The sequence below is a fragment of the Hypanus sabinus genome, chromosome 7 (assembly GCF_030144855.1).
Source record: "Hypanus sabinus isolate sHypSab1 chromosome 7, sHypSab1.hap1, whole genome shotgun sequence".
Lineage (NCBI taxonomy): Eukaryota > Metazoa > Chordata > Chondrichthyes > Myliobatiformes > Dasyatidae > Hypanus > Hypanus sabinus.
Window position 1 is genome coordinate 31944566 of NC_082712.1, and position 15492 is coordinate 31960057.

General features: G+C 40.0%; 1 protein-coding gene across 1 annotated transcript in view; it reads right to left on the bottom strand.

The window, feature by feature from the left end:
• The window catches only part of LOC132396654 (PDZ and LIM domain protein 3-like), a 63135-nt gene extending 50466 nt beyond the window's left edge, over positions 1-12669 (bottom strand). Inside the window, exon 1 of the mRNA XM_059974388.1 lies at positions 12439-12669. Within this exon, the coding sequence (XP_059830371.1) occupies positions 12439-12531 (93 nt within the window). The 5' untranslated portion in view covers positions 12532-12669. The remainder of the gene's footprint in view (positions 1-12438) is intronic.
• Positions 12670-15492: the final 2823 nt, after the last annotated feature.

The following is a 15492-nucleotide window of genomic DNA, read 5'->3' on the forward strand; positions in this document are numbered from 1 at the left end:
TTCGACAACGAATTCACTTTGAACTTTATTTTTAACATGACCCTCTTGGACAGCAGAGTCATGTGGTGTGCTTCCTACTCGAAGTATTGTCCCAAACAAGATGATGTGTGAGTGTAAAAAAGCAAAGCTGAATTAAATAAACCTGAAATAACTAGAAAACCCTAGTCACCGCAGTAATAACCACAAAGTTGTCAGACTGTCATTAAGACCCATCTAGTTCACTAATATCATTCAGAGAAGGAAATATTTCATCCTTCTGGTCTGGTCTACATGTGACTGATGTTATTGTTTTTTGATGTGACTGATGTTATTATCACTCTGTTGGTGATGGACAATTAATGCAAACATTTCTATTAATGTCCACATCCCACAAAGAAATAATTACAAAGAAATACTGAGAAAGATTGGCCAAAAGCAAATTACACAATGACACATCTTCTTATGCAATCCAAAAGTGTGGAGAACCTGGAAGATTACTTAGATCTGAAGCCATTAGAAATAACCAAAACCTCTGGGACAAGAAGACAGAAGATGATTTCATTATTTAAAAATTCAAAGTTCAATTTATTATTAAAATATGTTTTTGTCATCAGATACTACCCTTAAATTCATTTTCCGGCAGACATTCACAGAAGAACAAAGCAGTTCAATAAATCAATGAAAAACTATACACGAATACTGACAGGCATCCAATGTGCAAAAGAAGACAACATGTGCAAATACAAAAAGAAACAAAAATTAATAATAATTAAATAAATATGTAAATAAATAACACTGAGAAACTGATTTGTAGAGTCTTTGAAAGTGAGTCCATAGGTTGTGTTGAGTGATCAGTTCAGTGTTGTGAAGAGTGAAGATTTCCACGCTGGTTCAGAAGTCTGATGGTTGAAGGGTAGTAACCTGGTGGGATGGGACCTCAGCCTCCTTTACCTCCTTCCTGATGGTTGCAGCAAGAAGAGAGCTTGGCCTAGATGGTAGGAACCTTGATGACAGATGCTGCTCTCTTGAGGAAGCACTCTTTGTAGATGTGTTCAATGATGGGAAGGGCTATTCCTGTGATGAACTGGACTGTACCACCTCTTTTTTTCTATTCATGGGCACAGTGTTTTCATGCCAGGTCATGATGAAGCCAGATGGGATACTCTCCACTGTGTATCGATAGAAGTTTGTCAAAGTTTTAGGAGACATGCCAAATCTGCACAAACTTCTGAGAAAGTAGAGGCATTGCCATGCTTCCTTTGAAATGATATTGACGTGACAGTCCCAGGACAGATCCTCTGATATGATAACACCCAAGAATTTAAAGTTTCTGACCCTCTCCACTTCTGATCCCTTAGTAAGCATTGACTCATAAACCCCAAATTTCTTCCTCCTGTTGTCAACAATCAGCCCTTTCATTAACTAACTAATCCTTGCATTAAAATTCTGATCATTTTTGGCATGTGGTATAGGTGAATATCTCCTGTCTATGCCACTCATCTCTCAACACCTGACATCTGAACTTGTATATAAAGCTGCTGTAACAAATAGAAATGGCATCCAAAAATGCTAGAGAATTCCATCCATCAAAAGACGTTAGTAATATTGCTTTACATAGTCAGAGAGCTTAACACAGAACAGCGAGACCAATCCAGTCACAAACACAAAGTGCTGGAGGAGCTCAGCAAGTTGGGCAGCATCTGAGGAGTGGAATCAGCAGTCAATGTTTTAGCCCAAGACCCTTTATCAGCACTGGAAAGGAAGGGGGAAGAGACCAAAATAAGAAGTAGTGGTGGGTGAGGGGAAGAAATAGAGGCTGGCAGCTGATAGGAGAGATCAGATGAGGTGGGAAAGTTGGTTGGTGGGGGGCGGGGGATGAAGTAAGAAGCTGGGAGAGGATAGGAAGAAGAAGGAATCTGATAGGAGAGGACCTTGGAAGAAAGGAAAGGTGGGAAGAAAGGACTGGGCGAGTAGAAGAGAATGGGTGACAAGGGAACCAGAATGGAGAACGGACAAGGAGAAAAAGGGGAGGAGGGAGAAATTACCAAAAGTTAGAGAGATTGATGCACTCCACAGTTTAATTTCTTAATGTCTTCTTTTACCCTGCCCTGCCCCTTGCTGAGTTGGTAAAGGGTTTGTACTGGGATCCTTGCAGCTAGCAATTTCATCAACTGGCTTTTTAATGTGCTGAATATTATTTTGCATGATCCAACACGTATTCAATTTGCATCCATGAAGCCATTGTAAAGGGGAAGTGTCATTAACCTGAAACTTCATTGTCTCTCCCCATGGATGCTGATGACTTCCTGTTGCCCGCATTTTCCATTCCTGTTTCAGATTTCCAGCAGCAGTAGTATTCTGTTTTGTGCGACTTGAGGTCAGCTGGAGTGGAAACGGAATGGTAGGGCAGGAGGAGGCAGGCTCGAAGTGATATATTTCCCAATGGACAAAATGGCACCTTAACTTTGGATTAACAGATGAATGAATTAAATATCTGAAATAAGAGATGTTAATTCCTGGATTCAAGAATCATTTTGATGTCTCAGACTGTTTGAAACTATTGATATTCAGTAAACAACATACAACTTTGACCAAATGGTGATCTTTGCAGGGCAAATTTCCTGCTACAGTCATCATACAATCTAATTATTTAAATAGGTATGAAGTGCATGAATCTTGACATATCACTCTGATGCGGAGTTTTAATTTGAAACATCAGTGCTGCCTTTCCCCCTATAGATACTGGTTCTGTGGATGCACAGTGGAGAGTATCCTGCCTGATTCCATCATGGCCTGGTATAGAAACGCCGATGCCCAGAAACAGAAAAGGCTACAGAAAGTGATGAATACAGTCCAATCTATCACAAGCAAAACCCTCCCACATGAAACCAGCATCCATCATCAAACATCCCTACCTTCCAGGCTATGCTCTTTTCAGAGGTTTTAGATCCCAAACTTCAGGAACAACTATTATCCTTCAACCATCAGGCTCCTGAACAGGTGTGGATAACTTTACTCACCACAATTCTGAGTTAATTCTACAACCAAGAGACTCACTTTCAAGAACTCTTGTACTCAGTATCATATTTATTATTTGCACAATAGACAAATAGTTTCACATTGGTTGGTTGTTCAATACTTACATATAGCTTTTTTTGGTAAATTCTATTGTATTTCTATATTTTCCTGTAAATAACTTCAAGAAAATTAATCTCAAGGTAACACATGTTAACATATGCATACTTTGATAACTTCTACGTTGGCTTTGACTTACTGAGTTCCTCCAGTAGACCGTTTGTGCTCCATATTCCAGTATCTGCTGTCTCGTGTACCTCTCAGAATATAGATTCATTATACATCTAAAAGTGAGCACTATTTGGACTTAAATCAACTATTATTGTCTATTGTCTATTTTTAATTTAAATTAATATTTTCAAGTTAACTAAGGCAGTTTATATTCTGTAGAGGAGTTTTCCAACTAACTGAAACAAAATAATTGTTTTCTGATGTGCGCGATAAAACACTGAGAAAGTCTTAGGGAAAAAAAGTCAATCATCACCTTTGCCCCACATTCTTGTCATCTAGCTGGTGCTCATCACTTTCACATAATCTGATGATACTCTCCAGACCCTTTCCTCATTTTGATTTAGGTTAGTAGATCAAACTAGATTTATGGTTTAGGCTTAGTTTTTTTGGTAGCTGCTTGCTAGTCTGCTTGATTTTCCCCCCATCTCATTTTTACCCCTCTCAGATTTGTGCATTCCAGTGAGTCAAATTTTATTCTCAAAAATTGGACAGTGAAGAATATTCCACGTTTTCTTAAATGCACATTTAAATGCAAAGTTCCTTCCACAGCTGAAGCTACATCATCAAGCTTACTGACCCATGTAGCAATCCATTTTTACCAGCTTTAAAAGGACAGAGCAGCATAGCTGATGAAAGGTATCTGTAAATTATGCATGAGTTGCTCTTGAAATAAAGAAACTTTTCATGTTTACGTCAGACGAATGCTGGAAAGAGTTTATTATCTTTGTGAGACACCAGGCCTGCTTTTTCTCCAGGTACTGTAGAATGCATTATTAATTTCTTGTAATCCATGTAATTGTAATTGTGGAAATTATAAGAAAAGATTAAAGCAGAGGTTTCCAATCTGGGGTCCATAGACCCTTCAATTAATGGTTGGGGTTCGTGGCACCAAAAAGGTTGGGAATCTCTGGATTAGAGAGATTAGCTTTGTTTATCACATGTCCATCAAAACTTCAAAACATAAAGTGAAAAGCACTGCTTGTATTAACAACCAGCACAGTCCGAGGATCGTATTAGGGGCAGCCCACAGGTGTTACCATTCCTCCAGCTCCAACATAGCATCCCTCAACTTACTAACCCTAAACGTATAGCTTTTGGAACATGGGAGGAAATGGGAGGAAAATGGGCAGCGCCCAGAGGAAATCCATACAGTCATGGGGAGAATATACAAACTCCTTACAGATGGCAGTGCAAATTGAACCCCAATCGGTAATAACTGTCATACAACATTATACTAACTACTATACTACTGTGCCTCACTTACTTACAATGCACAGAATACGTTCACAGTCACAGTAGCTTGTAATTTGCGTATTGACCTTTTCTATAGTATTTCCATTGAATTCTTGTAACATGTTCCTTTGTCGCATCTTTTTTAGAAGTTACCTTTTTACAACTAACATTAATTGACTCTGCCTCTGAAAATAAATCTCCCTGGCTGAGCATAATCCAGAATATTTCTCAAGTGAAGTAAGTGAACGAGAAACACGAGCCAGACAGCTGAAGAGAGCTGCCCTATTGAGTTCAAAGCACACCATATTTCACAGGCCATTGCCATGAGCAAAAGGTCAGTCAGTCTGACTGATTTGATTGGGGGATGGTGGTAGTGAGTGGATAAACCATATTGATTTATATGCTTAGATATTTTCTCATGGATAAGTGCCTTTCACCAAAGTTCACAAGCATCATCATAAACATATTGAAGCAGAATAATCTCAAGAACTTTTCATGCAAAAAAAATTGGACACTATATTCAAAAGATTTATTGCAATCCAACTAACCATGTCTATAAATTTCTAGTTCATTTCTAGTTGAGAGAATGCACCACCAATGGCATAAAATGCACTGTTATTTTCAGAGACCTTTCCCTAAGCTAAGATCAGCTAATACGTTTTAATCGTGACTGCACTTAAGAAGTATTACGTTAGTTGTAAATCACTTTGGAATGTCCCAAAATTGTTAAAGGCCCTACGTAAATGCAAGACTTCCTTTTGTTTCTTTCATCTCAGCACAAATCAGGAACTAACAAAGGGCACCACAGTAGGGTAGCCCTCTGTAAGCAAGTTAGCATGCTCCTTCCCTTTTTGCATGGGTTTTCTCCAGGTGCTTGAGTTTCTTCCCACAGTTCAAACACGTACCAGGTAGTAGGTTAATCGGTCAATTGTAAACTGCTCTGTGATTAGGCTAGGGTTAAATAGGTGGGTTACTGGGTATCACTGCTCAGTGGGCCAAAATGTCCTGTTCTGTGCTATTTCTCTAAATAAATAAGACCATAGGAGCAGAATTAGGCCATTTGGCCCATCAAGTCTGCTCCACAATTCGATCATGTCTGAGATGTTAACCCCTCAACCCCATTCTCCTGCCTTCTTCCCATATCCTTTGACACACTTAATAATCAAGCACCGAACAACTTCTGCTTTAAATAAAACCAGTCCTGGAGTCATTCAGCTCTGTGCTCAGCAACTCTTTGGTTAGTCCAAAGACCCTGGACAATCTCTGTTGCATTAGTCCATTTTGTGTACACAATGCTACGGGCTAATAGAAAAGTGGGTAACTATGTAAAAGGGTAACTAACTGGCTTGGATATGATGATTTCTGAGTTGCAAGCAGCAGGAATCTGGGGAAGAAAGTTTGCTATTGTTCTCAGATGTCATACGTGGGTGGTCATTGTATCAGATACCATGTTTGAGGCTGGAGTTGTCTTAGGCTTTTACCATTTGGTACATTTTTCAATTATAGACATAAGAGCCTTCTCAGGGTGGTTTACAGCAGGGAGAACGTTTGATCTGGAGGAATGTCATTCCTGACATAACCCACATTCAAAAGTGCTCTGCTTGACAAACTCCGGTGGGTGGTAAGATCGGACAAACATCTTGAAAACTGGAGAGAACAGGATAAAAAAGAGAGAAACTAAAATAGTCTGTGGAAAATAACAAAAAAAAAACACTGCCACACACAAAAAAGAATGAGGAAGGCAGATTTAAAGCGAACTTTCCCAGCAGGATAAAATGGTTGAATCATTTGCAATTATTGGATCAAAAACACATCTTGGTTTGAATCATATTATCAATTGGTTTTGAAAAGCTCAAATTACAAAGATGGAAACAATGCACAGATCTATAACACTGTTTTTAGAACATTTCAGTGTCTTTATCAGCACACTCATTATAATGCATTAATAAATGTTTTAAAATTATCTTCACGGTTGTAACATTATTGAAGTCAAGTCAATGTGTACAGTTAAAGTGGAGGTTGATAAGTACTTGATTAGTAAAAGTATCAAAAATTATGGCGATAATGTAGGAAAATGGGGTTGAAAAGAAAATAAATCAGCCATGATTGAATGTTGGAGCAGACTCGATGGGCCAACAGGCAACTTCCACCCCGATGTCTTATGGACTTGAAACTAACTTGCTTTCTCTCGCTTTGTCACTTCTGACAAAGTACCTTCAATGTAAAATGTTAACTCAGTTTCTCAGACCTGAAACAATAACTTAGCTTCTCTTTCTAGAGATTGTATCTGAGTTGATATATGTTTCCAGCATTGCTGTTTTCAAAACCTGCAGATGTGTCCGCCTTCCTTTTCTGGTTAAAATGAAGGTGTCATTTCAGACACTATCCATTGGTGTCTGAATTTGATGAGATGGGATTGAGTATGAAAATAGCAGAGCTCTGTGAAAGAGCAACATTGTTTAAGTACAAATACAGAGCATACTTAATTCTTTACAATGCACAAGTGATCTTTTTTCCACTTTATGTTAATTGTGGCAACAAATTACAGCATGAAAATATTATTATCTTTTAAGATAAAATGTTCACCTATTTTGTCCCAAAATCTGAGATTTTCAGATTTTTCTGAAATATACTGTGGTTACTTAAATAGGCAAACATTTTTAATTTACTGCTTATTCTAATTGGTATAACTGAAAACCTTGCATCAGATACATAGTCAAGTCAGTATCTATTAACATCCCGACGTAAAGCAAGTGAACAGACTTCACTTATCTGGATTGGTACCACATTTTGTAAAACCAAAGAATTTGCGATTTATCCTCAAAAATTATCCAAGCCAGCTCATACTGACTAAGCTGGGCAAACATGCAGCCTATCTACAGACATGAACATTATTAGAGCAAGGCACACAAAATGCTAGAGGAACTCAGCAGGGCTGGCAGTATCCATGGAATGAATCAACATTTCAGGCCAAGACCCTTCAGTCCTGAGCTCAAAACATCAACTCTTTATTCCTTTCCAAAGATGCTGCCTGACCTGTTGAGTTCCTCCAGCATTTTCTGTGTTTTACGCTGGATTTCCAGTACCTGCGGAATCTCGTGTGTTTATGAACATTGTTACTTCTGTAGCAAAGAGGCATAGAGCACACCAGTAATGCAGAAAATGTTAATTCAAAATCAGTAGAACATTCAAGATGAAGAGATTAGATTAAGCAATCACACTGTTATGAGTAGTACCATTCCAACGTAGGGACACAATCAATTTACACAGAGCAAGTTCGCACAACAGCAATAACACTGCACAATTGAATCAGTTTTAGTTATGTTGGTTTGCAGGATTTATGTTTGAAATAGTGCTATGGGATCTTTAAGACTCATCTGAGAGCTGTCCATTGTCAAACTATCTCCTTGCAAAATTGCTGGGTATGAAATAGGTGATAAATTAGCTCATACAAAAGCAACTCCCATAAGTATTAGTAACAATTCTTTATGTGATTGTGTAATTGCTTATATAATCAAACAATCATGTTCATTCAATTAGTTCAGCCAAAGTTTAAAACAACAGCCCAAGGTGTTTTTTAAGTGGTAAAACAAAGATCTTCTAAAGCCTAGATTAGTTTATGAACAGACATAGACAAAAGAAAAAAAGCTGACGGGGAGAGGGAGAGATGGAGAGAGAGAGGGGGCAAGAGAGAGAAACAAAGCAGAGGGCAATGGAGTGACAGACAGAAAGAAAGAGATGCCCATACATTCTCACGCACACAGCCACAGTGTTCTGAATGCATTTGATTATCACATGAGTAATTTCATTAAGTAATTTCATGATCATACATTAGCGATAAGATGCAGCCTAAATCCCACTGATCCTGGTTGAGCTTTGTCTACAGGTCCCCAGTCAGCTGCCCATGTGACCTGCATAGTTCAAGCAGAAACCTGGTCATTTCAAGCAGAGAGCCTTGCCCAGAAAGACAGCTAAAATTTCAGACAGCAGGACTGGAAAGAGCACCCAGTGGCTAACTAACCTGGCTGATTTTAACTGCTTGCTGGAACTGTTTCATACAGTAATAATGAGTCAGAAACAGGATCAAAGATGAGAATTAGTAGAAGAGGTATGGAAAAACTGGGATACAGGAAGGATATTTTAAATAACCAATACTCTATAATGAAGAGGGAGATTAGCTGGTTCTTTGAAACATATTTAATGTAGAATCAATTATCTATAGCAGATATCTTGAGAACCAACAACACAAATTTTTGTTCTATTGCAGGAACATTATTTTGAAAGATTACAAAATTTGGCCTGAGTTGCTGGAATGGCTTGTAAACTTTCCACAAAACCAAATTCTGAAATTATGCCTTAACTATTTCCATGTTCTAAGCACTGGATAATTTGAATCAAGTAATACTAATAGTAATAGTATTGGAATTAATTCTCCGTGTATAACATAATTCACCCACCAAAAATCTCATTTTAAAGAGTGAAGCTTTATTCTAAGAATTTATTACCTTGTAGAGTGAAAATTTATTGTTAAATTTTCTGATGCCTCTCTCTGGTCTGTTCTTTTCTTTCTTTTAACATGGCAGCTGAGTGTCTAACAATCCTAATCCCATGTTTTAGAAATGTCTTCCCGAACACCAGTAAATCCATCTTCAAAGCTACTTCTGATCAAATTATAGGTCACCTTTCCTCTTCTACGTTTTCCTGGTTTCTTGCAACTTCAGTGAAGTACTGAGTTATTTTTCTAGTCTAATGTTGCAGTATAAATGGATGCTGCAGCTATTGTTATGTTCATTTCATATTTTCATTTTTCTGTATTAGTAATTCCAAGTGCTTATTATGTAATTGGAAGGGCTGATCTCAACAAAAATCAAAATGATAGATTTCGCTTGAGTACACTTTAGAACACTTAACTTGCCAAGGGTAGAATTTATGTCTTTCAATCAAAGGGCTATCCACTCAAGGCATATTCTAGCAACTTTAGCAAATATATAATACGTTGGTGCAATATTCAGGAATTGCTGCTTTGTCAGATGTATTCCCTGTGATAAGACTGTCCATGAATACAAAAAGAATAGTATTAGAAGAACTAAGAAGTTACAGTGTTCTGCCCACCGTATTTCCCACTATCAATAACAGACTATTTGGTCATTTGTGATGACTCTATGTAGGATTTTCCTGTCTTTTAAATAGTCTGAAATCAAAGACTCATAAAGCAGGAAGAAATTTCTTCACTATTTAATCTGATGATTTGAAGAAGTTTATACCGAAACTCATATCTTCCCCTGAATATATCATGACTCATTGGCAGCATAGATTTAGATGAGTTGGGGAATAAATATATAAAGTCATGGCTGATTTGTCTGTCGGATCGTCAATACATATTAATTTTGGACATCGCAAAATCTCTAGCCAATAGATAGTTTGCTAATTGTCACTTTGTACTTTTTTCACTGCGTGAAGTTTTGCTCCTTCAAATGGAATGTATAGAACAATGTACTCTGCATGTGAGACTTTAATATCTATAAACAAGAGCATCTATTCCTCACTGCAAGGCTGTGAAAGACAAAGTTGCTGGAATGGACTCACAGGAAGAAGCAATGAGACCAACAACAGGCTTAATCAAATTAACCCTCCCTTCAGCAATCAAACTACTGCAGATAGGTAGCTCTATTATAGATTCAAGATTCTCATTCATCAGTACACAAGTGTAAAAGAGAATAATGATTGTCACTCCAGATCTGGTGCAGCATAAAAAAATCTCAATTTAAAAAAACACAATGAATATAACTACATAAAGTTATCTTATATACACTCAGTGGTCAGTTTATTAGGGACACCTGTACACCTGCTCATCAATACAAATATCTAATCAGCCAATCATGTGGCAGCAACACAATGTATAAAAGCATGCAGGCAAGGTCACAAGGTTCAGTTATTTTTGAGACCAAACACCAGAATGGGGAAGAAATGTAATCAAAGTGACCTTGACCGTGGAATGATTGTTGGTGCTAGATGGGGTGGTTTGAGTATCTCAGAAACTGCTGATCTCTTTGGGTTTTCACACACAATAGTCTCTAGAGTTTACAGAGAATGGGGCAAAAAACATCTAGTGAGCACTAATTCTGTGGGTGAAATAAACCTTGTTAATGAGAGAGATCAGAATACAATGGATAGTCTGGCTCAAGTTGACAGGAAGGCGAGACTAACTCAATTAACCACACGTTACAACAGTGGTGTGCAGAAGAGCATGTGTGAATGTACGGTACACCAAATCTTGAAGTGGATGGGCTTCAGCAGCAGAAGACCACAAATATACATTCAGAGGCTACTTTATTAGGGACAGGAGGTACTGATTATATGTCTATAGAGTGACACTAAGTTCAGGGGTATCTGCTCATGACAGTATTGGTAGGATTCTTTTTACCACGTGATCCTTATTCACATCACAAAAGCCCTTCCTTGTGCCAAATAAGTTAGATTTGGAACTGATCACATCTCAGAACTGAACATTAATGAAGCTCTGTCAGCAGATCTGTATTCTGCCATAAACTGCAACTTTGTGACTTGGCATATTCTTCAGTCAATTATTATCCTCAAGCCAGATTTACAGCCGAGTCGGTGGGAGGTAAGGGGGTTATGCCAGGAGCATCACTGGACATACCTACAAGTGATTTGCCAACGTGGTGAAGTTGTAACACAGGTCTGCATGTACAATGAGCAAAGAAGGCAATAAACTACAGACAGAGCTCAGAAATACCAAGGCAATGGAGCATGCCAAAGCTGTCACATCCAGCAGACACTAAGCAATTAATGAGACGAATTTTTGAGAACAGGTAGCTCCTCAACATTACAAGTAAAGAGAGTGTGCAATCCCCACCATCAGCCAGTCAAGCAATATGATTTTAAGAGATGGCTCAGAGAATGGCTGAGGGAGCGCAATGATGTCCGGGCTACAAGTGCTGAAGAACTGCTCTACACAACTAGAGTGCCTCCAGTTGAACCCGCTCCTGATGAGGTATAACAATGGCAACTCCAGGCTATATGAGGATTTGCCCAGTAATACGCAATCCCACACAAATCCAGCTCTGCTGCTGTCCTACCAGACTAGTCCGCAACGCCAGCGGAGCAATGGAAGGAACCCTCTGGAAGTACTAACACAGAGCCATTGAGTGGTAGAGCATGGAAACAGGGTCTTCAGCAAAAATCATTCATGCTGACTACCATTTACCTTTATATGGCCCCTATCCCTCTACTATCCATCTGTTTATCCAAAAGTTGATGTACCTGCCTCAACCACTTTCGTTAGCGGCTCATTTCACATACTTGCCACTTTCTGTGTGAAGAAGCAACCCTCCAAAGTCTCATTCACCTCTCACCTTAAACCTAAGCCCTCAAGTCTTTAATTCCCCTTCCTTGGGCCAGATTCTCTGCGCGCCTACTTTGTCTACACCCCTTGTGTGAGACTTTCTCGCTGACTGTGCAAGCCAAATACAAAGTAATGGCGAAATCCAAACTTTCTCTCCATAATCAATGATGTTGGCGACTCATTTCAGATTCTGGCTGTCGGTCGTGGTGTTTCCTGGATCTCTGCACCTTGCAGTTGTTAATCGCACTGGATTCCTAACGTTGAATGGGTTATAATTACAGCAAAGTGTCGCTCCGGAAAATGAGCGCGCCACCTTAGTACACAGAAGATCGATGGCTTCAGTGTATTCCGTTTGCCGAGAGTCTCACCAACTCCGTCTATGGAAGGGGTTCCAATGACTTTTAACTGAATATTGAAGGATGATGATTAGAAACTATTCTATTGGTCGGGAAATGATAGGACACTGAAAGAGCCAAAACAGGTAATTTCATGATAAGTGAGACCAGGGTTGAAAATGCTCCCACAACCCCCACTGTCCGACAGTCACAACTCACCCGGGACACGGTCAGATTCTGGTTGAAATCAGCGCCGCCTGTCAGCCTGAAACCCCAAGGGCCCGGACCTGTCAAGATCACGTTTTGCGGCATCTTTGTTTTGTTCTCCGGGTGGGAGCCGGTGGAAGACACTGCCCCCTCTGAAGCCCCTCCGATACTCCACTGGCGGCGGGGCTTGGGTTTAAATAGCCTCGTCCTTATTACCCGCCCACACTAGCACCGCCTCTGGGAACCGCCGCATAGGTACAAACTGGAAGAAGTGAGTGAGTGAATGTGTGTGTGTGAGAGAGAGAGATAGAGGGAGCGCGAGAGAGAACGAGAGACGGAGAGAGAGAGAGAGCGAGTGCTCACTGCACCCCGCTCTCCTTCACCCCGGCGCTCAAGCTTTTGCTCTGATTTGGTTTCAAGATTTAAAGTGCATTCTGATAACTTCCCGCCGGATCCAGAACGTCCCTCATTCCACAGCCCGGAATCTGGCAGGCGAAGAGGGGGCGTGAGTGAGACGGAAGAGTTAAGCTGGGGTCGAGACGGAAAAGCTGCTGATGAAGTGGCGACGTTTACTTTGAAACGGTGCCGTGATTAACGAGGCTCCCTTTCTGCATGGTGTAAGCCAACACCATCGCACCTCTCCTATAGCACGGCATTTATTGAAACACAACTCTCTGCGGGCACTTCTCCTCAGTTTTCATCAGTCCACTTTGCGGTAATGTAAAATGTGTTGAGTACCCCAGCTGGGATTTAATGTCCATTCCAGGCACAAATTCGGCATGGTACAAATGAGCATGTGTCAATAGGGCGCAATAAAACCTTAAATCACGTTAGCATTAAGAACAGACAACCCATCGGAAATGACAACTAATTAGAATGGTGCTTTCCCAAGATTACAGGTCTTTCTAGGGAGTCAAAGAATTTTGCAACATGTTTAATTTCTTTCTGGCTTCACTATCCCTTTCCGACAAGTTCTTGGTTGGTAAGCGTGTCAAAGGTTATGGGGAGAAGGTAGGAGAACGGGGTTAAAAGGGATCATAAATCAGGAAGGAATGGCAGAGCAGACTCAATCGGGTGAATGGTCTAATTCTGTTATTCTTCCTTATAGTTACATTACCTTACAGAAGGTGGTTTGTTTGCAAGTGGAGTGTGGGGCCAAGGTCAGGCTGTGTGACGAGAATGGCGTCGGGATCAGGAACAAATATTGATCATGGAAGATTCTATGAAAGAAACTCACAGTTTAGTGGATAATACATTACTGTGCTGATGAGCTATACAGTACTTTACAATGCTATTCTTCTGCTCCACTGACAATTAACTTAACCAGTGCCAGAGCTCCTTGTGTTCCACTTTGGGGTGGGAGTTACTGCCATCTTCTTCTTAAGGTACACCTAGGTAACTTCTGTAGGAATTGTTTCAAATGCCTTTCCTGTGAGATGGGGTGAATGTGTTGGGAGTTGAGGATTCCCACCCTCAATATGTTAGGTGAGCACATCACTATTGTGTGTAGGATTTACACACTAGGAATTAAACTTGTGGACAACCTACCTAGGCCTGTGAATGCTGTGCTACAGTCTCCTCCCACCCGACTAAATCTAACGTTATCAATGTTACTTTGCCCCTTGCTCCATTTGTATATTTTCCAGCTGATGAATTTTACAGCCATAGAGCCATTCAGCCCAACTGACCAATGCTGACCCATATTCACAAATAAGCCGGTTTCATTTCCCTATGTTTGGTCTATATCCCTTTAAATCTTTTCTACCATTTACCTTTTAAATGTTGTTAATGTACGTGCCTCAACCACTCTATCCTGCTCTTTCCATATACTGACTATTCTCTGGGTGAAAGAGTTGCCCCTCAGGTTCCTTCTATATATCCACCTCTCACCTGTTACCTGTGCTCTGTAGTTCTAGATAACCCATATCTGATAAAAGACTATGTGCATTCACCCTACCTGCACCCCTTATTATTTTACATACATCTATAAGACCAACACTTATTTTCCTCTGCTCAGTTGAAAAAAATAGCTCAACCTCTCTCCATAACTCAGTCCCTGAAGTTCTGGCAGCATCCTCATACATCTCCTCTGCACTCTTAATGGCATCTTTCCTGCAGCTGGGTGGCCAAAACTAAATACAATATTCTATATGTGACCCCACCAACATCTTGCAACATAACATTCCAACTTCTATATTCAACACCCTAACTGATGAAGACCAGAGTGCTAAAAGCATTTTGTCACCGCTCCGTCTGCCTGTGACACTATTTTCATGGAACCATGCACTTGCCCTCCTAAGTCCCACTGTTATACAACACTCCCCAGGGCCTAACCATTCACTCTGAAAGTTCTACCCTGCTTTGCCATCCCAAAATGCAACACCTTGCACATACCTGAATTAAACTCCATTTGCCATTCCTCAGCCCACTTACCCAACTGATCAAGATCCTTCTGTAAATTCTGATAGCCATCTTCACTGTCAATGACAGCACATATCCTAGTGTCATCAGCAAACTTACTAACCATGCTTTGTACTTTCTGATCCAAGTCATTGACACAAAAGACAATGGGCCAAGAAACATACTAGCCATGGGTCTCCAGTCCAAATAAACGACCTCCCACCAACACTCTCTGCTTCTGACCATCAGGCCAATTGTGCTGAGTATCCCCAGTCAATCCCTGATTTTCCAAATGCTTGTATATCTTATCCCTCAGAATCCCCTTGAGTAAATTTGCCTATCACAGATGTCCGTCTTATTGGTTTATACTTCCCTGGTTTTTCCCTGTAGCCTTTGTCAGATAAGGGCACAACATTAGCCATCCTCCAGTATTCCAGTATTTCAGCTGTCACTAATGACGTTGCATATATTTCAGACTGGGCGCCTGCAATTTCTTTTCTAGCTTCCCAAAGTGTTCTTTACAGTTCTGTGCAAGTGTCTTGGGCACACATATAGCTAGGGCATTTAAAACTTTTGCAGAGTACCATAGTAATTTTATGTATCGCACTGTACGGCTGCAGCAAAAAGAGAAACAGATTTCTTGACATATGTGATTGATGATAAACC